Source organism: Pleurodeles waltl, chromosome 1_2, assembly GCF_031143425.1.
Source record: "Pleurodeles waltl isolate 20211129_DDA chromosome 1_2, aPleWal1.hap1.20221129, whole genome shotgun sequence".
Taxonomy (NCBI): Eukaryota; Metazoa; Chordata; class Amphibia; order Caudata; family Salamandridae; genus Pleurodeles; species Pleurodeles waltl.
The window spans coordinates 310,507,426-310,532,802 of NC_090437.1; the positions used below are offsets into that span (position 1 = coordinate 310,507,426).

At 41.7% G+C, this 25,377-nt stretch overlaps 1 protein-coding gene across 4 annotated transcripts in view; it reads left to right on the forward strand.

Moving 5' to 3' along the window:
- PTBP3 (polypyrimidine tract binding protein 3) overlaps positions 1-25,377 on the forward strand; it is a 467,207-nt gene that overhangs the window by 5,954 nt on the left and 435,876 nt on the right. The window contains exon 2 of one of the 4 annotated variants that reach the window (XM_069238700.1): positions 14,047-14,080. The exons of the other annotated variants lie outside the window; for them this stretch is intronic. Within the exon in view, the coding sequence (XP_069094801.1) occupies positions 14,047-14,080 (34 nt within the window). The remainder of the gene's footprint in view (positions 1-14,046; positions 14,081-25,377) is intronic. 4 annotated transcript variants of the gene reach the window in all.

The window sequence follows — 25,377 nt, forward strand, 5'->3', positions numbered from 1 at the left end:
TGTGGGGGGAGGGGCTGTTTCCAGGAATGCTGGTGTCATCACCCACAAAGCCATAACTGCGTGGGCAGTCCCTAACCTCCAGAGTTGTTTCCTTACTTTTTTTAACTTATTATTATTATTATTATTATTTTTAGTCATGTAAACTCACACAACAGTAGTAAGCATACTTATTGCTGGTAGGAAACACACTTATTTTGTAGTGGTATAAGGGAAGGGATTTCTCCATTTTAAAATATCTTTGAAGTGGACGGAATAAGAAAAAAACGCTTAAGATTTGTCTTAACATTGGCAGATATTCTGTTGCCAGAAAGCCCGCTGAGTTAGACCTAGGGGTGAATTTGTGTTTGTACTTTTTTCTGTTGTAGATTTCTGCATCGGTTTGTGAATCCATTAGCACTCCCACTGTTTTCAAGTTGTAGGAGGATTTTTAAAAATGTGGATATTAGAGCTAGCTTTTTTAATCAGTCCTTAAAAACCCAATCTTCCTCTTCAAAGTGTACATTTATAGGTATTTGCTGGCAAGGCTTAGTCGGTTTTGTAATGCGGGGTATTCGATTTTTAAAATATTATTACGTTTATGTTTGAAATGGTAATTACAGTCTATTTGACAGTAACATTTAATTCTTACATGTTAGCCGTGTACCTATTAAGTATTTTACGTTCTTGTACTAAAGTTAGAAGAGGCCTCCCAGAAATGAATCTGATCTGCTTGTTGATCTCAGTGATGCGCATGTGCCTTTTTTTTTTTCTTTAATGTCCACTTGTGTCCTGGGCTCCTGCCAGTTGGTTGTTGTTGGTAAAGGTGATTTTGTGTCTGCAAAGCTATTCTCTGATTGAAGCTGATTAGTTTTAAAAAGATGTCTATGCGGCTATTGGAGTCTGCTTCGCGCTGCTGAGTTTTGGGAAGCTGAGCGTGCACAGTAGTGCACTGGAACAGCTGAGGTGCTAAACCTGCTTGTCCTCATTTTGTTGTAAAATGGCACGAGAGAACAAGCCATGCTAAATATATAAACCGTTTCCTGGTCTAGTGCCCTTCATGCTTGTAGACGTCACTACTGCAAGTGTTTCTTACAGTGGGTGGAATCCTAAACATGCTATCATGCGGAAGTGTCTAAGCAGTCCTCCTAGGACATCACAGCCAGTGTTCCAAATATTGCAACCGCAAAACTAGAAATTTGCAGCTACAAAAAGTATTTGTGCGACTGGTTCAATGTCCCTGTCAAATACTGTGGCCCAGCAGTTTAAAATTTGCGCTGTTGCACCACCCAGACATGTATCTTCCTAGCGTCACATACGTGCTGCTGAAGGGGGCTGTTAATGTGCCCCACTGCACCTCCTCCCAACTTAATGGAAGGTGAGAGCAGGGTCGAGGGGGCTACCCTAACGGCCCCCTGCAGCAGTACGTGTTCCGCGTTACTCTGTGAGGGGAGTGGGGATTTGAAAGTTGACAGAGGAGGGGTGGCAAAACTAAACTTCTCGAGGAGGGGCAAAGAAAAAAGGTGACTTGGGGGTGGCTGGGAAGTAGGAAGAAAGCCAAGAGCAGGTGATTGGAGGGAGGACAGAAAGATGCCTGCTGGGAATGCGTTTGAGGACTTAATACGAAAAGGAGGATGAGTGTGGGTAGGGTGAACAGGCGTCCCGGATATGCTGGTAACCCTCAGTGTGGGGACTGAGAGAAAAACTGCCAAGGAGGGTGAGGCGCTCACATACATACCTGCTGTGCTCCTGCCTCCAACATTCTTTCTGTTCTGTTTGTGCAGGCCTGGCATAGCTTGTCTTGAGGTTGTTGGACGCAGGCTCTGCCTCTGGGCAGCTCCTAATGGTGACACAGGAGATGGGAATGAAAACACCTCTCTTGCCCATTCATTTCCAGCACGGCAGCTCTAAAAGGAGAGTCAAATAAGCTTCCAGTTTTTATTCAAAATCCTGGATCTTTACTTTAGTCTCAATTTTTCAACACCACCCCCCCCAAAAGAAAACAAAAACAACAATTGCAATATCTTTGAGGATCTGTTTATGTATTTTATCCACTAGCAATAGAGGCCCTTAGCTGCATACTTTTCATCTGGGCTTTTTTAAAGATTGGTCTGAGAGCTACCTGATGAACAAGCGTGCTGGTGGTGTTTTGTTCTTCTCATTCGTTATTCTATTGACACTGTTTATGGCTAGTATGCTACCAAGATTATCAGTGTGTAAGATACTCTTGTAAAAGCCAGAATACGACTTGGATATTTATGTCACACTTCCCTGGTTGTGGTTGACTTGTAAAATGTCCTCGCCCCCCGTATATTACCTGTCATCCTGTACGGAAATTCTACCATGTAACTTCCCTGTATGGATTTTTATTTCTCTCTCTATCTCTCTGGCTATCCTTTTTATTTGTGTGTTTTTTTTTTTTTTTTTTTGTAACAAATACAGCAGCAGTGGTATGACAAAACAATTCACGGTATTGGAACACCGAGTCTCCAAGGATTAAAAAAACAAAAACATATGTGTAGTATGCCTCAAGGGGAACTATAGAGGATAACCTGGATATAAAAGGGGCATTGTGTAGTGTTTAGGAGGCCAATGAATTCTAGAGTTTGACTAACCACTTGGGGGCGGGGAAGGGTGGGGTGCTGGGGGTAAAGCATCTAGGGAAGGGAGTGGGCATAACCCTTTGAGGTTGGTGGCAGGAAAAGCTCTTTGTAAGAGTGTAGTGGAGGTGAGTAATCGTATTGACCAGGGTGGGAGCACAGTTCTAGCAGGGTGCCAGTTGTCTGGAGCTGGCTGTGGGGGGCAGTAAGGAGGGTTGAAGGGGATCGCTACTGGGATGATGACGATGGAGCATGGGCAGGGATGGAGGTGATAGGGGTGCCGTAGGCAAGGACACAAATGGGAGGGTCTCATGGGGGAAGATCAACATTGCGCATCTTCTTTTGAAGTCCATTAGAAGAGTGGCCCACTGGGAGGAGATGGGGCGCTTGTGAGGGTGACAAACCTCCTCATATCTAAGTGCTTCTTTCTCTGCAGCTTCTCACTTATACATCACCCCATGTGATGCATCCACTGGCTGGGGCATTGGGTAATGCCAGTGGAGTTTCATTTCATTCACATTTTAAGGTGCATCATGTGCTGGGTAGTCCATATATACGGGTGTGGTTGTGTTTTGTCTGCAGTGTCACTACTTTGAAAATAAATAATTGCCTAGCAGGCAAGCCCTAAATATCTTGGTCAATGCAGCTACTGCATAGTATAAACAGGGTTATGGTTAAGGTGTGCCCTAGTATAACCAGGTTTACGATTAAGGTGTTCTCTTGTGCACTCTTACACAAAGTGTTTTGCAAGCCTACAATAAGAAATATTTTCCATTCCTTTTCATTATCCATGGCAGTTTAAGCAGCATCTGTACAGATTTAAACCTTTTGCAACAAAAGTTGAGTTCTGCTTCTATTCAGAAAAGCTCAAGAAAAAAGGAGATCAACGTGCAGAATGAACAGCTGGAAGTTGGGTAGCTGTTTGAGCAAAATTTAATTTCCATTTTGGCTTCTCAGATTTTCTGGCTTTACTGTGGCTGATAGAATTGTTTAATTCCATTAAATGCACCTAAATTGTGATGCTAACTTGAAATTGGTGCCAGATCTAGTACATTGACTTATTAAGCAATGTAACTCAGTTTCCTTGATCCCCTTTCTGCTGAGTCCTCTATGAGCGAAAATAACAAGTTTGGGTTGCCTGTTTTACCCCCCAACCCCTTCGTCACCTGCTTCACAGCCACAGTTTGGAGGGCATTTATGTAGTGTGGTACACTTACTGTTTATGCACATCCACATTATGTAGCTGTCTGGCTAGATGTTTTAATAACAATGCTACAGTCTTCCTAATTGTTGTTAAGGAAAGTGTGGGAACTTCTTTTGTAAGGTTGTGTGATCAATGTACGCACACACAATGTTTATTCTTCATACTTGGGCAAACAAGCAAATCGTAGCTGTCGAGAAGAGTGACTGTGTTTGCATACATATAATCCTAAGTAAATTCTTGTATGTTAGTTGATTTCGGTATCCGATTAGGTGTGCATCTTTTGTGTCTTAGCTTCATTAATTGGTAAAGCAGTACAGATATGCATTCCTAGGTAATTTGCTTGAATTTTCGGTGAGTGTATTTTACCTGAGTTAAAGTAAATGCACTGTTACTTATAGTGAGTTTAATGTTTTTTTTTTCTTTCAACAACTGAAGTTGGTAATATATTTCAACACATATTAAACTTGTCATTTAACCTGTTATTGTAGTGCCACATTACAAATGAGAATTTTTTTACATACATTTATTCCAATCTAAATTGTGCACTTTGCACTTGTTCCCTAACCAACGACTATTGTTTTGTTTGACATTGTAAGATACTGGCTTTTTAATGGGGGAGGCTGAAATACTTCCCAAGCAACAGCCATCGCCCTTTTCAGGGTGAGTCACATAGGCCAATAAATAACTTTTGCTTATCCTGCTGGCAGCTTTGCACAAAAACAGTAAAGCTTAACTTACAGGGACAGTGTAAAATATTTATGGCAACACACTAAAGTGTACAAAAACGTGGTGGATGGAATGCTTGAATTAATCCCCGCCATTCACAATTGCTCTGGGCCACATCCAGTCCATTGTTGTTTTGCACCCTTTTCATCTCAGTTTGGACCCAGCCATGTGCAAATCATTTTGACCATGCTCCAGTGGGAACAGTCCATTCTGAACTACTAGGCGAGTCATCCCTGAGCTGAAACACAAGCAACTTAGTGGTGGTATACCTTTGTTCCAATGATCAAATGGGAAGGGTATGTCCAGACGCTGGTCCTGTTCCTGGGACCTGGCAGTTCGAGCTGGACTGTTCCCTTTGGAACAGGGTCAAGACCTGATTTTCATATGTCTGGGCTCAAACTGAGGTGGCATGGTGTGCATAATAATAATGGACTGGGATTCGGACACCAAGTAATTACCTGGGGCTGAGATTAATTCTAGCATTCCATCCATCCCTGTTTTGTATATTTAAGTGTTTATGCATCACGCAAAGAGTAACCAAGCGAAAACGCAACGCAAGAAAAATGCAAAATTTTGAAAAATAGGGTACACTTTATTCAATAAAGTGAGACAGAAACAACAAAAATCCAAGTGGGAGAACTGGTGGTATACTGTTTTTAAGTAAAATTAGTGCCAAGAAGCAGAAATGCTAACTGGATATCTGGTCATGCGAGACTGGGACAAAGTCACAAGTCCAAGCTGATTGCGATGGGGTGGGGCCAGATACAGGGACCAGGTTATCCCAGTTGACATATTTACCTTCTCAAAGTCTGTCATGCAGAGTTCAGAACTTTAAGATTTCTCATACGAGTTTAACTGATTGCAGCCAAGGATGCAGGGCCTAGGGAGGCACCTCTTGAGGATCAGCAACGCGCTCCAGCAGAGGCCTACACCAGTCAGGCAGGTCCAGTTGCAGCTCAGCAGTTACGGGAAGGCCTCTGGAGTTTGTCCCTGGAGCTCGGAACAGGAGGTCATCTATCTGATCCATAGAGTCACTCTGGTGAGCCTGAGGTGGAGGAGTAGGTCCGGCCTTCCTTCTCAGAGGGGAGGGCAAACCTCTGGTAGTATCGAGGCAGTCTTTCTGTAGTGTCCACAGGTGTACTGATAAATAGCTAAGGAGATTCAATATTTATCCCTGGTGCCACCCTTTGAAGTGGGGGAAGCTTAGATTGCACCCCACATCTATTTCTGCAAAGTTCTTTATCCCCCTGCTCGGGCTACAAGTGACCTAGGGTGGCAATAGCCTGCTGTCAGGTTCTTTTCTGAGTCTGATAGTCTGACAGCCCTTTAGAATGTAGGTGGGGAAGGGAACAGCTCCACCCCTCTCATCCTGGCAGAATGGCCCTCTAACAGCTTCACCCAGGTCCTGTTGTTCACTGGGCCCAGAACACATTCCTGAAGAGGAGCAGTTAATGGGCACAGGCAGCTGGAAACTCGTAGAAGGCCTCCAAGTTTAGGACAGGAAAATGTCATCACTCTAAAATGGGCATTTTCAAAATTGTAATCTAAAACCCAACTTTACCATCAAAGAATAATTTAAATTGAAACTCATTTGAGTCCAAACATGACATTTGTACCTAATCCCAATCAAAACGTAACTCTTAAATATAATAAGGTAACCAGATGTTATTCAATGGGAGAGGTAGGCCTTTCAGTAGTGAAGAACCTCCAAGCTTTCACTACCAGGACATGTAACACTTTAAAAAAAAAAAAATGTCCTTTTTTAAATACCATGCACCCTGCCTCGTGGGCCTACCTTAGGGGTGCGTTTTGCATTAAAAAGGGAAGTTTAGGCCTGACAGAAGGTTGATTTTGCCAGGTCGACTTGGCATTTTAAAGCTGCACTACATGCTACAATGGCAGGCCTGAGGCATGGTTTAAAAGGCTACTTTTAGTGGTTAACCCAATAAGTGCTGCTGTCCATTACTAGCATTTAGTTTATTGGCCTTGGGTACCTTATGAGGGACCTAAAAGTACATTAAATGTACCTTTTGGGTGTAAGTCAGTTGTATCCTATTTAGAGGGAGAGCATATTCATTACAACAGTGGTAAAGTGCACAGAGTCCTAAAAGCCAACAAAAACGTTTCAGAAAACAGAAGGGGATGAAGAAAAAACCTTTTGAGATGACCCTGCAGGGGGCCAAGTCCATCAGGCACAGACCGGATTGTTTGGGTGTTGCTTTTTGGAAGAAGAACCACAACATCTTTCCTGACTGAAGTCTGCACATATTTTTTTACTACTTTTAGTAGCCATTTTCAAAGGCTATTTTTTGTAAAAACATAGCCACTCACGGTTGGTTGCACTGGGCATTTGTTTCAGAATTCCTCCACCTCCTAAGCTTAGCACCGTTTTTCCACTTACACCAGTCTTTTTATTTTCTTCCTTCTTGCAACCCCCACCTCCACCCCCCAACAACTTCTATTTAGCTGGCGTTTTTGCTTTCTTCCTCAGGCAACCCATTGTGTCTGTCATTAAATCTCTGCTAGAATGTTGAAACAGAGCATACGTAGTCCTTGGCCAAATATCCAAAAACAAACAAGCTTTCATAATTACACTGTTGTATTGTGCTTCAAAAAGAAACATGAATGTGCAAAACCCTCGCTTACTGTTGTGTATACACAGGATAAAACCCAATTTAGGAGCGTACAGTGTCTTTTCTAGGGAATGGTGAAGGCAGCCTGCGGTCTGTTTCTCCCCACACACTCTGCGCCCTTCCTAGAAACTTTAATGTCCATGCTTAAACAAGCATTGGCAAAGCCATTAGGTCTTGTTGTATACCAGTGTGGCTGCTGTCAGCATGATTAAAAGTTAGTGGCTTAGAGTGGAATGGCTAAGAATGGAGTAGAATGTTGTAAAGTGGAGTGGCAGAGAGCGTGGTGTGTTGGAGTAGCTTAGAGTGTGGTGACACAGCGCAGAATGGGGCTCAGCATAGTGACATGTCGTAGAGTAGCTACGCAGAGTATAGTTCAGTAGAGTGCAGTGGCATAAAGTAGAGTAGTGAGTAGTAGAGTGGCGTAGTATTGAGTGTCAGAGAGTGCTGTGGTATAATGGGGCATAGAGTACAGTGATTTAGTGTGCAGTGGCGAAGAGTAGGTTAGAGTGACGTACAATGGATTGGTTGAGAGTGCAGGGGGATAGAGTTGTGTTGCAGAGTACAGTGCAATGGCGTAGAATGTATTGGCACAGAGTGCAGTTTTGCGGTGCGTTGTAGAGTACAGCAGTGTAATGTGGAGTTGTGCAGAGTAGATTGTGTGGCCCAGACTGGAGTGGTGTACACTGTAGAGGTGTAGAGTTGCAAATAGTGCATTTGCATAGAGTAGAGTGGTACAGGGTAGAGAAGGGATGTATACCGTGGAGTGGTGTAGAGAAGTGCAGAGTGGAGTGGCCTAAAGCAGAGTATTTATGGTGTGGTAGCACACTGCCATTACAGACAACACATTTTCAATTGAAATGAACATTACATTTTTACAGACTTACAGTTTTTCTAATAAATCTATACATTGCACAGACGAAAATAAGTGGCAATTGCATCACATACGGTGTGATTTGTTTTGATCATATTAAAGTATTTGTTTCCAACATACTTAAGAAATAACAAAAAATGTGCTTCATTGTGTACTTTACTCTGATATATTCTGGAATGCTTACACAGTTCATTTAAATGTTTTCATGTGCTAGAAAAAAAACATTCTTACTCCGAGTATACAGCAAGGCTGCCACATAAATCCTCTCACTTTGAAGTCTGCGAAAAAACTGTAAACAAGCAACCTTGGAAGACACTGCCTGACATTTGAGCTTGGTCTTTGAATGCACAGCAAATGAGGAGAGAAGAACAAGATTAACAGGCCTGTTTACAGAATGGGAGCAGTTGGAAGGATGCTGTAATTTTTTATGGCAAGGGAATGAAAGCACTCAAACTGGACAGCTTAAAATAAATAAAGCCTACAAATGGAAAGCGAGAAAAATTGAGTTATAAAGCCAGTGGCGAGCAACGGGCAGAATGCATTCCTAGGTCAACTTTCTGAATGTCCCCAAGATGTCTTTAACAACCCAGATAGTTATGCCGTCTGGTAGGCTGTGACCTAAAATTAAGCATGTCCAAAAGTTGACCATTAAGGGTCCATCACCCAGATACTGAATTCACCTTTCACTCAGTCCTGGGTGCATACCTGTCAGATATTTTAATACTTTAACTGATTCATGGAGGGTGTGAACCGACATACAGGGGTGGGGGAGGAAGCCTGAACATAGCGTACACCTCCGTGACATTGATTGTTGGTAGAGTTGTATGAGGTTTGAAAAATAGGGCTTGTCCCTGACTTTCAGCTTTCTGTTCCACTAAAGGACACCCTTGCATTAATACTTATGAAAGGATCGTGTGTGTGTGTCACAGTGCCCCTACTTGAGAGATTAGTGTTTCTCTCTACTTCATGGCCACATTTAAGAAATCAAATGGATTGATGATTTCATCATTGTAATACCAACCATATTACTTAAGTTCTTCAAAGTTGCAGTAATGTTTTATTACAATTTTTGTTTTTAACCAAAGCATAATATTATGCACAGTCAGCGAACCTGATGATCTGGCTAGGCACTTCACGGTTATGCAGGAGTGTAGAAAACAGACCACACTATACCAGAATGGTGAGAATTCAAACTGAGTCATTGATATGGATAGCAGCCTACAAGCTTGTGATGCCTGCATTTAGGGCAGGTGCACTTAGCACTCCTGAAAAGTAAGCCTGTAGCGTTATCCTTACGGCACTTGCACCTCATGTGATAACACACCATAACAATAAACTCAAGGTCTTTGGATGCGGTTCAACATTGCCAGCATCTTCAGAGCTTACCGGGCATGCAGAACCCTTAGTCAGTGCACTTAATTTGGTCTTCAAACCAAAACTTTGGTGTCGGAGGTCAGTAGGTATGCAGGCATTGGACGTAGGATATTTTAAATACATTTTTTCTTTCTCTTTTCACTGGTTCTAGAACTCAGAACGTTAAACATGTTTCCTCTTTTAATCTAGGTCTGTTTTTTTTCTAGCAATTAGTTTTCGCTTTTAACTCCTATAGCACACAAAAATGATCCATACTAGCTCAAACTTTCTTGAAATCACACTGCTGTGGCTTTCGAAAACTTCAGATCTGTTTTCCAAGTATTCTGAAACGCTGTAGCCGGAAAGGCATGGATGGCATCACTGTTTAATTTATAACAAAGCAGTGCACAAATGCTGCAAGACAAAATATTGTCAAAGAAATCCTATATAATGAAGGTTTTGTCCTGTGCCTCAAGTCTGTCCTTTTTTCTGCTAATGTGTGCCCTCGACGCAGATGTTGGTGGAGGTTTTCGAGCTCCATACATGATAGAGAGGGCCATTCTAACATCTGTGTTTCTCTACATCCAGGTCTTCTATCAGTGTGCCTGGATGCCTGCTAATTTACACTTACCTGATGTTTCTCTTCTTCACTATTTTGCTTCACTGTATAGCTCCCCATTGTCCTTCTGTCTCGTCCATGCTTACTTTCGTATTTACTTTGAGATTGTGTGACTTTTGTATTTTTCTTTAGTTAACATTTCTCTTTTCTTTACATATTTTGTTTGAATACCATGGGAAGTCCTCTAGCTTCCTACCCCTGACCGTGGTTTCTATGAAATAGTGAGTCGTCTCAAAGGCCCACTGCCCCATTAAGGGAATATAATACAGCAAAAAAATGCACCGTAATGTTGCTGTACACTTTGTGCTTATCCAATCAAAACCTGCTTCTGATTTCTGAAACGCATGCAGCTCCAAAAAGAGGTCGATATTTTGCAGTGCAACATATCGGGGTCATAATTTGCTCATTGTGTCACGATCACAAAATTAAGCACTTTTCTAAATGAAACGCCTTTTTATTTTACAATTTTTTGTTCACTAACTTATCCAATGCTTTGGTATGATTGCACATTGGTGCAGCACTAGTCTGTCATCCTCTGGAGCACAGGTCAGTTAACAAAGTTTCACACCAGAAAAGTATTATAACCATTGATTTTGAATGTTAAACCAACATTAAAAGGTATTTTTAGCCGGCATACTCGCTCATGGCAAATGGGTGGGAAATCTATTTAAAACCAGCTAGCTCCCTTACAATTGCACAGGCTTGGACCCGCACAGAGTAAAAACCAATTGTTCACACAGTCTCTAAAGCAACAAAGGCAACAGCTCGACAAAGCTGCAAGAGCCAAAGACAACTTGGTACCTTCCAAGTATTAAGAAAGCAGTACAAGAAGGCAGTCTGAGAAGCAAAGCAGACACACCGAGACCAGGAATGGATTAAAGTTGTTGAGGCATGCGAACAAAAGAACAGCCGCCCCCTGTGGTCCATCGTTAACTAACTGGAGCGTGGGGTGGTAAGGACTTTAAACAACACTGTGCCGGAAGCAAAGTGGATCAAGTACCTCTCCAAACTATACGAGTGTCAGGAAGTGGTAGAACGCAACTAGTGCTTTTAATTACAAGCCAAATCACCTATCCTTCAAAGTACAAAAGATCGAAGGACACCCTAGGCACTGCAGAACCAGTGGGGTACCTGGCCCGAATGGCTTCCCCTCACGGGGGTCTTAAAACACGATCTGGAATTTTGGTCCAACCAATTTAGTAATCTGTTCACCTCTTGCGTCATAGAAAATAAAATCCCTTATTCCTGGAGAGGGGCGATTCTATACCGAATTTACAAGAAAGGCCCCAATGGGAACCCCCAACAGCTATCTCTTGATCGCCCTCCTCAACATTGATGTCAAAATATTTGCGGAGTGCCTGCTAGTGGAGATAAGACTTGGTGACAAGACGGAACCTAATGCCACTGAACCAAACAGGTTTCTGTCCCTTATCAGGCACCACTGACAACTTAGTAGCACTAGCAATGCTGGCCGAAAAGTATACAAAAAAGGAAATTGCCTTCTACGCCTGCTTTGTGGACCTTTCTAAAGCCTTCGTCTGTGTAACGGCACAGATTGTGGAACAAATTAGTGGATCTCAATATTTCGCCAAACTTGCTAAAAGGAATTCAGCTCTTATATTCTGACAACTGGTCTAGGGTAAAAGTTGACAGCAATGGAAGAGTGTCTGCAAAATTCCTATAGGAAGAGCAGTAAAGCAAGGATGCGTACTAGCCCCAATGTTATTCAGTCTATATATTGCAGACCTGTGTGCACATCTGAACTCTGCCAGTCCCCATCCCCTCAATTTGGGCCACCAACTTCTAACAAAACTTCTTTATGCAGATGACATTGTCCTCTTGAACCTTTCAGATACAGGGCTGCAAAAACAGCTAATTATCCTGGATAAGTATTGCAAATCCAACATGTTGCTGTTAAACTTTGAGAAAACCAAGGTAATCCTCTTTGGCAGATGCATAATAAAGAAAAAGCAGTGGCTCTGTGGAAACCAGCTAGTGTGCAGAAGTAGTAACTACAAATATTTGGAAGTTGGGTTGCAGGAAAGGTGGTCTCATCACTTGCATTTGAACACCTTGAAAGCCAGAGTGGGATCACAACTTGTATCCCTTCAAAAACTATCCACGAATCTGCAAAGTCCAACCTAGAGGCTGATCCTCAGTGATCAAAGCAAAGTTCCTGCCCTCCTTGATATACGAATTAGAAAGTTATGACAGTAAATTTAATGATTTCTTGAACATGGCCTGGAGTAAAGTTTTACGATTTTCTCTTCTGCCTACCACTCAGCTCTTCACCAGCACAAATCAGACTGGAATTCGGGCTACAAGACTAAGCCCTTGTCCAGAATGGAGCTAACCTCAAATATGCCTCTATTAGGACAGGTGCCCCCAAACACACTAAAAGCACTAATCGGGAAAGAATCAGGCCTGAACTTGCTGGACGACTCAAATTCATGGTCTGACAGAATTGCCTTAGCAATCAAGCAACTTCACCCAGAAGAGCTGTGGCAAAAGTCTTTACTGCATAAAACTTTTAAGAAACTAATAAATAAGCAAATCAATTGGCTGTCGTGGAGCAAGGACAGAGACAGGATGACTATAAACACTACAAGGCTTCGACAGCACAGGCATACTGGGAGAAACAGCAAATAAATTCCTAAAAATAAAGGTACTGCACGCCTGGGTGGGTCTACTTCCCTCACTAGACATGGTCCCAAAATGGCCCAGATCCTCACAAAAGGGGAAATGCAGGCCATGTGCATATCATTAAGAAGACTTTCTACACCTTCAATGGATATGCCCTGCACTGTCACCCTGACGCAAACTGTACCTGGAAAACATGTTCAACTCAAACGGCATTAGATCATGCCAACAAGCTATCCTGTTTTGTCTCAAAGGACCGACTCCTCAGCACATGGCATGTGTAGCAAAATTCATATTAAAAGCAGAACTCTTGTTAAAGCATGCATTAAACTTTGAAAGCTGAGGGAGATATTCAGCTCATGACTAAACAACTTCCTTTTTAATACTCTCACGCTCTGCCTTGATGCAGAACATTATGGATAGCACGGAGTTTGAGAGGACAGTTTTAAGTAATCATCACCAGTGATGAAACAGACATCCTTTTTAAGTGGACTTCCAATACCTCGGCTAGGGACCATTGTTTTGGGTTTGAAACCCCGTGGGTTGTTTCTGGCCCACCAGTCTTACCATTTATGTATATTGCTGACTGCCACGATTTTAATAAATTATGCAATAAAGGTATAGCTATCTTAAAAAGAAAAAAAAAACTTGTAGTACTAACTTGTTTTTCCTAGCCAGAAAGTACATTTTTTCCATTTCAGTATCACATAACCTTTTAACGATAGCCTCACCAGGTTTAATAAATGACTAATGCTTAGCATTACTTTTTACCTACATTTCCCCCTCACTGGATGCAACCCTGACAAAAAAAACTCACTGATATTACTTTGTTCTGGTACATTGGGTGAGAAACGTTTGTAGGGATATTAACACTTTAGGATCTGGTGTCCAAGGATGGATTTTCCTGATTGTAAGATGGTCCTTGTAAAATGAGGAGTGTTGGCTGTGTTTCATGTAAGAGAGCTCCACTTGAAAGTTAAGTTCTCTAAGAGTTTAAAATTCATCTGCCACTTGGATACCAGGTATTCTTGCTGAACATTTGTTTGTTAGATCTTACATTGCATTGTGCCTGGAATGTACACACCAGCACTGCTCTTATGTTTTCATAGGTTTGCGGTGGGATGGGCTTTTGATGTGAATACTAATGAGGATGGGGTAATTGTGACGTTTCTGTTGCTTTCAAGTTCAAAGGTATTTGTTTGTGATTGTACCACCTTTGATGTCACTTGTTGGTGTCTTGTGCTTTTTGTGTTCCCACTGAATGTCTGTTTCTTTGCAACAGACATTACGGTTTCATTGCATCTTTTTTTTTGCTCTTTGCGTTACGATCTCCATTTCCTTTCATTTTCTTTACCATTACCCTTACAATAACTGGCTTCCTAACTTGGATATCCGTTTTCTCTCTTCGTTGTCTTTCCATGCAGTGTGATAACAGATCTTATAGCTGTCGGTTTAAAGGTAGGTCTCCTTTTAAGCCTCTCGCCTCCATTCTGTTTCTTGTTGAACTTTGTCTGTCTGCATGTGCATCTGTTCGTACTCCTTGTTTGTGCTCTTCTTGTGAGTTGTCTTGTTTCTTATTTGTTCGTATGCATGTTGGTTTGGTTTTGCAGCCAGTGTATGCCATTCACTGTCATGGGTGTCTTGTGATGGACTAAGAGTGGAGACATATTTCATTGTTTAAGAGATGTGGCTTGACAGATGCCCCTTACAGATTTATGAGGATGCGGTCAGTGCATTCTCCTTGAATACTGACTGTTGGTGGTGCCTCCTAATAAAAGCTGTCACTATCAGTGATGTCCGGTTTTTAACGCACCTCCCTTTCCAACTCTTTATTGTGATGAAATATTCTCCTAAAACAAAAAGTTCTTTCTAAATTTGTATATCAAAAGTAGCCTCATGTGGGGACCCGTCGGATCTCTCTCAACCTGACTGCAGAAAATGTAATTGTCTGCATCGATAAATACCAATTTGCATTATTTTACTTCGGTAGGAAGCTGGCCTATGGTGTTATCACCTTAGACCAGGTCCAGGTATCCCCTATTAGTGAAGTGTAGGCAGTGTCTAGGAAGCCAGGGCTCCCTAGAGGTAGCTGTGGATGAGCAGCCAAGACTTATCTAGGAGACATGCATAGCTTATGCAATACCACTGTAGTCGCACAGCACTTACACACATGAAAGAACCACACAGTGTTATAAAAATAAGGATACTTTATCATGGTAACATAAATACTAAAATACTGTATAGGCAATTCCTCAACTGGAGGAGAGTAAACCCACTATTAGATACATGTTAGCTTTCTGTGAATAGCATAGAAAACAATAGGCATTGGTAAAAGCAAGAGCAAATAGTGAGGGCCCTAGGGGAGGGCCAAACCGTATACTAACAAGCATTTACAATGCAACAGGTCTCGCATTTCGTTGAGTTACAGCTATTAGCATTGTAAACTCCTAAACAGACTTTTCTTGCCACATTAATTGGAAGAAAAAAAACGAGCGCAATCGCTCTGTGTAAAACCCAGCGCGATTGCGCTGCAAAATAAAGAGAAAAAGTAGTCCAGAAACCACACGGAGCCTTATGTTTTCAGTAGTTGGTCAGTGCGCTCGAGGAGGGCTAAACACCAGAAGACATGACGTATGCATGCCTTTCACTAATGAAAGCAAGCGGATTTTAGAAGGCAATCCCAAGTACCAATAAAAGTGGCTGACGTAATATGGACATGGTTAGAAGCCCAAAGAGAGATTACAGCAGGATTGGAGCGCTTTGCGCTCGACCCTAAAGATGGAATGTAAAAGTTAATCCCCCACCCAACGAAGTGGAATCAGTAGAGGAGAGCTGGAGGATCTAGGAACCCCAAGAGCTGAGTACTAAAGTGACCCCCAGCGACTAGGAGAGCAGAGGTAAGTACCTGGTTTTCCCTAAAACCAACAGGAGGACTTTAGAAATGGATTGTGCAAGACCCAGACAAGACGGGAAGAATCCAAAGGTGGCTCCCAGCTGAAAAGGATCTGCAAATGAAGGAGACCAAGTCCAGTTTGTGAGGGAGTGTCCGGCTGTGGCAGGAGCCACTACCCACCCTTCCGTGGATGCAGGACCAGGTCAATTGTGGATGAAGAAAGTCAGCAGTGCAGCACAGGAGCAGAAGAGTTCCAGAAGTGATGCAAGTGATGTCCAACGTCGGCGGTCGTGATGCAGTCGGTCAGTGGTGCTGGAAAACCACCAACAAGCCTTGGCAAATGCAAGAGTCTGTGAAGAAGATGTTGCAAGGCTTAGGAAGACCAGCAAGGATCAGGGAATGCTACCCAAGGGGAGGGTGAGGGTCCATAGTGACCCTCAGCAACTGAGAGAATCACAAGAAGATGAGGCAGCCCCCACAGGTGACCCACGGGCATCAGGCACAGGAGTCCCAGTGAGGCCCACTTAGCACACCTGAAGAGGAGCCTCACGTCGCTGGAGCAGCAGACAGGAGACTGTGCTTTGCAGGAAGAAGTGCTGGGGGGCTGGGCTCCACGGAGCCTGAAGATCCCTTGGAAGAAGAACAAACAAGCCTTAGTAGCTACAAGAGTTGCGGTGTACTTGGGTACCTTCCTGCAAGGGCTTACCATCTCCCAAGTTGGACAGCTGGTAGAGAGGACCAAGGGGATCACTCCAGATCACCTCTTCTGATGCAGGACCCATGCAGTTACTGGAGGAGAGAAGATCCACGCAGCCGGTCGTTGTTGTAGTTGGTGCCTGCTGATGTAGGTGAGTGACTGCTTCACTCCAAAGGAGATTCCTTCTTACTTCTTGTGCAGGCTGAAGACTTGTCGCCCTGAGAGAATGCACAGCTCGGTAAATGTTGCAGTTGCTGGAGGAAGCCAGAGAAACAATGTTGCAGAGCAGAGTCATCGCTGAAGTTGCAGATTGTTGGTTCCTGGAGGGTCCAGTTGCAGTCCCAGTGGCCAGAAGATGAAGTAAACGATGCAGAGTAGTCCTACTGGAATCTTGCAGGTCAAATCTGAGGACCCACTCAAGAGGGAGATCCTAAATAGCCCAGGAAGGGGGATTAGTCATCCAGCAGAGGAGCCACCTATCAGGAGGGGGCTCTGACGTCACCTGCCTGACCTGGCCACTCAGATGCTCACAGGGGCCTCTGCCCACCTTGGATTCAAGATGGCAGAATCAAGTGGCCACCTGAAGGAGCTCTGGGCACCACCCATGGGGTGGCGATAGACAGGGAAGTGGTCTCTTCCCTTTTTCATTGTCCAGTTTGTGTCAGAGCAGGGTCTGAGGGTCCCTGGTCTGGTGCAAACCGATTTATGTAAGGAGGGCACCAAATGTGTCCTTTAAAGCATACTGGTGGCTTGGGGAGGCTATCCCTCCGAAGCCATGTAACACATTTCCAAGGGAGAGGGTGTTACTCCCTCTGCCACAGGACATCCTTTGTTCTGCCTTCCACTGCCTGAGCTGGTCAAAGAGCAGGAGGGCAGAAACCTGTCTGAGGTGTGGCAGCAGCAAGGGCTGCCCAGAAAACCACAGAAGACTAGTAGGAGCAATGGTGGGGGTCCTCTAGGGAGTGGCTTATATGGGGCACCAGTACGCCAACTGTGGGGTGTGGTAAGTCCTAAGCAACCAAATTTAGATGGAGAAAGCACAGTCACTGGGATCCTGGTTAGCACAACACACTGACAGCAGGCAAAAAGTGGGGGTAACCATGCCAAAAAGGGTACTTTCCTGCAACTTCCACTGTTGGGGTGTTTTTTTTTTTTTTTTTTTTTTTTCAACCTTTCAGTTAGCTAGTTAGCTAGCAAGAAGAAAGATCTTTTAAACGTGAATCCTGTTTCCACAAATAGTTTGTACATATTGAGGCAGTTGTTTTACATTTGGGATCAAAAGTGTGTGTTGTAGCCATGACTGTGGGGTTGGTATATTGTACGTGCCATGGCATCAATATTATTTGACAACCTGCAATGAGATCCTTACTTTAAACATGTATCTCGGATATGATCCCCAAGAGACTTGATTGGTAAGAGGTCTGAGTTCGGCTGGCAGTTTGCTTTAATATAATACCTCAGCTGAAAGCCTAGAAGGCTGTGAAGTATCAGGAGCAATAAGGGGGGGGGGGGGTGTACCAGTACCATCCATGTGCAGGACCCCGTTGTCACTTGTCTGTAAGGGGAATAGATATGTTTCCACGTGTAATATGTTTGACAAATAGTACCATTAAAACCTGTTTGGCTGTTCCAGTGAACAGTGCCTGTGTTTGGATGCAGGCTGAGATGTCGTTTTTTTTTTTTTTTTCTTTTCTTAGACCAGCTCTCCCTTCTCCAACTGCTTTAGTTTCATCGTCACTCGTCTCTTGCCTTTTTCCTCTTTGTGTTTTCCTTTGGAGCGAGCTGAAGTGTCCTCAAGTAGGCATGCACCTCGACAGGGAAAACTCATGAATAAATGATGTTGCTTGAGAGAACACTCAAGTGGTTAGTGGAAAACTCTAAACCCCTCTTTCAGACTTTGATGTATCTCGCTCTGTATTGTCATTGGTGTTTTTACCCCTCAAAATAAGCGTGTTGGGTTCATGCTTGCTTTTGTGAGCCATCGTCTTCAGAAAGGTACTTTAATGACCCCAGATCTACATATCTTAGTATTTTGCATCTGCCAGTTCATGAATGGCTTCCTTCGTTATGTTCTAATTGCATGATCCTTTGTCGAATATCATGCAAACAAGGATGTCCATACTAATTTTAAGTGTAGGAACACCCCTTGATACAATGATTTAATCAAAGTACAGTCACTGATACTCTATATTATGGTTTGTAGCATTATAGTGATGCAGAAAAAAACTCGGAGTGAAATGTGAGCGTTGTAGTTGTTAAGAAGAGGTTACATTTATCTACCATTAGTACTTTTGAGAACTAGCTTAAAACTAAAGAATTGTAAGAGAGTGCTTTCTTTTTCACAATACTGGCTGTTCTGTATTGTTTCATTCGACCCTTTTACTGCATTCACGCTATCTTTGTGTTCTACATCTGCATAATCCCTTTGCATTGGATTTTGTAGCCTGCATAGCTCTTCTGGCTGAAGTTCTTGTCAATTACATAAATGCAAATCGTTCCAACATTTGATGTAGTCTTGTGATCAGTATTGCTTTTGCACTATTGTAAAAGAACCAAATCCTTTTGATACCAGACTTATGCATTTGGAATGGTAATAATGAATGGTATGCATAGTTGTGGTATCAAAACGATTTGGTTTTTATGACGGTGCTAAAGCAATACTGATACCAAGTAGTCTCATTCTGTTCATCTGGGTCTTAAGTAGTGGTACTCCAGAGAATTACCAAGACTATGGCCATTCCAAGTATAGTACTGCTGTACGTGGCAGAAAAGTAAACCATCAACAATCGCCCAGTACTGTAAACAGCCCTCCCCCCCTCCCCCCCCAAAACCAGCTTTTCACTGTCTTAAATGGACATCTTGTCTATAATCGGTCTCCTTAACTCCTCTACTTGAAACATCTTGTCTGTAAACACGTACTAGTTACACCTACAGAAGAACCGACTACTACCTTATGATTGATCACTGTTGCCTAGAAATCTGGCCACATTGATCCAAATCTCACCGAAGGACATTCACTTGCATTGAAATCTTATCACATTGGAGTTTATTATTAAATTCTCTCGGCACCAACATGGCCTTTTAACCAATTAACTCTTTTTGACCAGCCATGTATTCCTTAAAACGAGGAGCTCCAAACATTTCTGCAATACAATCTACTTATGTTTAATGAAAAGAATACTTTGCTACTAATATTACTAGTCTTGTATAGTGACCACATCAGACAAGATTACATAAGCAGACAGCCTGCCAAGACTGTCAGTGCTGATCACCTCTTTGCATCAGGCAGGGTTGCCAGTAGTAATACAAAAGGCTTTATCTATTTAGAATGACAATACGTTAGTAATGCATAACAGCCCTAATTTCAGATCCCCGGGAACCAAGGTTACAATATGAGTACTAGGCCTCCCCAGCACTACGTGATTTATCACTCAAATATCTTTCAATCTATTTTGGAATTTAAAATATTTTTCTCCAAACATAAGCTTAAGGGTTCAGAAAATACACACATTGTCATCTGTAATGCACGTTTTTACATTTTGGTATACTTATGTCAAAATAACAGAGGAAATGCTCCTAAATTTGTTGGTTTGGCTGCACATGGGAAAGCCACTTACAGGCCGCTGGAGAGCGACCAGTACCTCACGAGCTAGTCATTGGAGAAGGCTGCCTTAAAGAATTCCTGGTTTCTGTCTCGGTGTCAGTGACTAAACTGTAAACTTTAGCACATACGTTGTCTATGCCGCCCCCCGTGGTGTGGAAATTCCCTCGTATGGATGTGTGCATGTCTTGGGTGTTCCCACTTTCTATCCCTTACTGGAAACGTGTATCTTACAGCCTGACAATTATGTCCTAAAATGTTTATTTTTCTCATTAAATGTAAAAACGTAGCACATGACCGGTTTCTTGAAAATGCTCTGCACGGATTGTTTCAAGTACTAAGTCTTCACATTTTCTCAATTAATTTGACCAAGGCTCTGATACTTTAGGCGAGGTTTTAATTACGTGTATATTTTAATTGAATTACTTCCTAAAAAAAAAATGATCCAGTTGTAGATAACTGGTTTCCTTTACCACGCGTTTTAAATTAATGTACTTGTGGTCTGCTTTGAATGGATTCAGTGACCTTGTCACACTTTCCATGGCATAAACATTCATCACGTATTTACGAAAAGTGCCCTGACCTTTAAAAGTGTCTGCGATCGATATTGAATCAGTGAGTGAAAGGTAATAACACAGCACTTTAATACGCTTTAAGAGCAAATATGAATGATCAAAAACTGAAATTGCTTGTTATCCCTCTTGAATTTCCTATAGCATCGAAATTGTTTTGTAATTGGATAATTTTTGTACGGTAACTATGGGTCATGTCTCTGTCTCCTGATAGTACATATCTGTAGCTACAATCTTCACTTACCAATATCGGGAGGGCATGCACCTGTTACGGTTCCCTTCTGCCACTCTTAACATGCAGCACTCTTTCCTTGCTTGTTTCTTCCTCTGGTATCTTGGACCAAGAACCTCACTGTCTGATATTTCTCCTCTAAGAGTAGCAGTGTTCCCGATTTTCCTTCTAAAATAGGTTATGCACATCTTTACCCGTGCCATCTTGTCCATTAATAAACTTCAGAAGCATGGCTGCTTCTCATGGTTAATGAAAAGAGATTGAGTTCTCATGCCACATACCGGTCCACCAGATGTGTAGCTGGTGGTGATATGTACCACTGTTTAGTTTTCACAGCCTTATTGTTTCACAAGTCCAGGTTTTCCTGCATAAAGAAGCTTCCAGATTTTCACTATTTTACCTACCTGACGTCTAATCAGCGATCATGACTCACTGCAAGATATTATTCTGGAAATCCGTGAATGGAAAGCAGACTGGGATGCTCCTTATCCTAGAAAGAAGAAACTAGCATTTGTAATGCCAATAGGTCTGGCTCATGAATGAAAGTGCCCTTTCTGTCACTGATTGGTTTAGGCACTCAAGTCATCATATATGCGCTCTGGCACTCTTCTTTGCACTCATGCATCCAGTCATCCTTCCCCTGAATCATTCTTGCATTCGTCCACTAAGACAACAAACTATGTAAAGTAAATTTTAAAGAACTACAAGTAGTTAAAAAACATAGACTGTAACATTTCAACACTGCAGGCATATGCGTGCGATAAGGAAACTAAATCTAGCACAGAGGATGTCGGTCTTGAAGAGGTATTGTTTGTAGTAGTGGCCATGAGGGATGCGGAGCACCATGGATAAGCGCCCCCACTAGTACAAGCTGGTGAACTATAGTATCCGCCTAAGAAAAATCTAAGTGAACAGAGGAGAAGCAAAGAAGTGACAGGAGCTATAAAAGGAGAACACTTTTAGGTGGCTATGCACGTGATCAGAAACTGTTTTTCACTGGGCAAGAGAGCCATTGATTACTGTGAATTGAACATTACACCATGCAGTACACTGTCCTGGGTGGAAGCCGAGTCCCTCCGGCAGAACAATGACGGAAGAAGACTGACTCGGAGGCCCTCTGTGTATCTGTATGGCTGTATATTTATGTATCTTAATGCAAGTATTTATTTTTTAATACAAGATTCTGGCAGACCGCTAAACCTGTCGGGGCTTACGAAGAGTTTCTAGTAAGAATTCCGAATAAAAAATCTTTGATATATCCCCATTCCCCCATAGGGTTTGCCATGGGGGTAACCAACACCAAAATCATTCTTTATGAAGGTAATCTGAGAGTGTTCATGCAACCAACTACATATCTGTAGGCTTTAACAAAGAGTAATAACTATCCACCCTTCCATGACTATTGACTTTAACTTACACTTTTCACAATCAAATCTACTGCTTTTTTTGTAAATTTTATGAACAATCCGGTTTATATCCTTAATCATTGGCTTGTCGTCATTTCCAACTCAGACCTTCTTTGTTAGTCCTAAGCTTTCCCACAGGCATCCATCAGATATAAAGTAATACATTTATGAATATGTACACCTATCCCCTCTTGTTTATTCAGATGGGTCCTCAAAAACTTTGGTCACTCTGGTAATCTGCAAGGTTCCATACAACAAAATACTAAGAATGTTAGAAATTTAAATTATGCAGAGGTATTTTCAGAACTCTGGTGTTACTCTTGTGATGAAACCACGAACAACCAAAACACCAGTGGTTGTTGTTCATGGTTTTTCACACTCTGTCCTTAACAAATTGACAAAACACATTTTGCATTTAAATATTTAGTGCTAAATTATGGATTTTCATTTGTATAATTATGCTAAAATTCTTGAAATTTGACTTAAATGACCCAAAAGCAAATTAGGCAAATTTTGCACACGCTTACAAAAAAACCCGCTTACAGGCTTTCGGACAGTCTAATGACAATCCACTCTTAAAAACTACTTGTCATTAATGTATGCTTTTCACAGTAAGTATGTCAGACCTACTGGTTTTTCATATTGTTTCATTTTTAAATGGATTTCTCCTAAGCAATGTTACAACGTTTTCCGGTGAACCGTTTTACACTTGGCTTGCCATTATCACCTACTTAGGTTTACAGGAGTGCACGTATGCTGACAAACATCATTCATACAGTTATAAAATTACAGGAGATTGCAGAGTTACAACTGGTAAAACAATATACAGCCCTGCCCAATGCGACCTGTTATTAATCCTCACATTAAAAATATTCTACTACCAGGGTTTGTCAAAGTGGGTTACCCATACACTTTCCTCCTGTGGTAATGGATAGGGTTACATGTTACCAAATACCTGTAATTTAATACAATAACAGTCCACCATTAGAGGACAAACTGTGCTTAACATATGCTCCATACCATAACTAAGCCAAGCCTACTGCTTTTTGTCAAAACTTTTCAGAATCAGCAGCCAAGACTTATGGTATCTGGCATAACATTTTCTTGCACGCTATATATATATATATATATATATATATATATATATATATATATATATATATATATATATATATACACTCTAAGATCCAGCTGCGCTGTCTAGGTACAGCTTAATTTTGGGAAAACTATCCAATGTCTTGGAGTCTGTGGCATGAGGTTTGTCACCTATGTTACTTAACGCAAGCTATTCAGTCATTATTTTACTCGTCTGTGACACTGTTACATATCTGTTTAAAACGGCAGTTGTCTTGGCGTGGTCCTTATCCATGTCAAAAGACCCTGTTGGTAGATGGAGTTCACTCTTGTGAGCAGGGTGATTAGTTCCATGCTGGACACATCCACTGAATTTTCTTTCAGTGTCCATGCACAAGATGTGATCTTGAATATTTGGCTTTTAGCAGAGTATACTGCCAACTGCAGTAGGACCGTAACTAGGGGAAGAGATGGAGCAGCTCATAAGATTTTAAGGTTACTAAGGTGGCAACCTAGATTTAATGCAGCCAAGAGCAAAGTCATCTGGTTAGAATCCTGAAACCCAAGACGTCTCATGAGAGGCACCTTATTATATAGTGGCCACCAAGTTTGAAAACTCTGGGACCAGTTTGATGCTTGATGTCAGACTTTTAATGTTAATTTTCAAGTGCCACAGAAGCAGTTTATTCAATATGTAAGAATGTTCTTAGGAGAGTTTGGTGTGCACATACTTACAGAATCTGTAAAGGCATGGGGTGGAATAAACCTAGACTCGATACTAAGGGTGTGATTCTTAGGTGTTATGTGGTTCGGCAGTACCTCATTTATAGGGGCAAAATTCCGTTTAGAATCTTGAGCTCAAAAGTAGGATTTGCGCACATGGGAATTACAGTAGTTTGTAATGTGTATGTCAGCAAATCTGATACCAGGTGTGGGTTTATTGGCTTTCTGCTGAATAGTTGACTTTCAAACATTGAACACCGTTAAGCTACAAATTCGTGGGTATTCTGCAACAATTTGGTAATAGTTGACCAATTTGGGGAAAAACTTATAAATTTACTCCAGTCAAAGACAGGAGTAAATGTAATCCAGGAGGGGATGCACAAGGAGATAAGGGAAAGAATAATTCACTGTGAAAAATGTGTCAACATGGAGTGAAAAAGGTGTTTAAATGCACGTTTGCGTTATGTCCTCATACGAAAATGAATACAATTTCCATTTCCGTATATGAGAATAACAGTACACTGGGTACTCATTGATTTCTCCAATTTGCATAGCTTTGTAATGAGCTCTGCTGCAGTTCTGTATGAATTCTAAAACAGTTTACATTTTTCTAAAGATGTTTGATTAGGTCAACAGATGTGCATTTAAAATTCTCGTTATCAGCGAATATTTTGTTAAAGCAGATGAGAAAATAGGCTGACTAGATTAGTCTTGGGGCTTATCTTTTGCCACTATTGGTGTATGTATGTGTGTCTTTTAAAATAAAAAAGCAAAATATTACCTGACTTTGCAAAACTAATACCGCTCTTACGCTGATTCCGTTGCCAGGTCAAATACCTGAAAGGACAGGACCTAGCTATGCAGAAGGTTTGACTAAATTGGGCGTCAAGAAATGGTAAAGAATGCTGTAATACGATCACAAAATAATGCTGTAATAATACTATAACAAAATGAGCCGCATTATTTTGACATTTTTCCGCATGTTCATACTATCTCACAAGTACAAATAAAATGCACAAATACCGTAGTAGACAACAGAGAACTAACCAGTCCAGCTTTAGTAAGGACCTTCCATTGAGTATCGGCAATTGTCACAGTGTTTTTAGTAACTTTGGATCACATCGAACTAGAAACAACTTGTTTGTTAATCTGCAATTTATGTAGAGGTTAAGGGTTATTTCAGAGTGGCATGGTTTTTACCTACTTGATTTTTCTGCAGTTTATCCTTCTATCAAAGGATGTCATCGTATTACATTATGGTGGTATAAAAGAGTCCATTCCGATTAAGTAGAATTCTTAACTGTGGTAGTATCAAGTAATCTTTTTGTGCACCAGGATAAAATTCACAGAAAGAGGAATTGGCATTTCTTCTTTCTACACACCTCTTGATAACGACCCAAGTTATTTAATACGATACATAACTAGCTATGTTTATGTAGTAAGAATAAGTTCACATGAAAGAAGCATTTAAGTTGCGTACATACCTCCATGCTTGTTCCAATTCCTCTGATTAGAAGCCGAAGGGGACTCTTAAAGCTTTTTTATGTATGTTCTGAC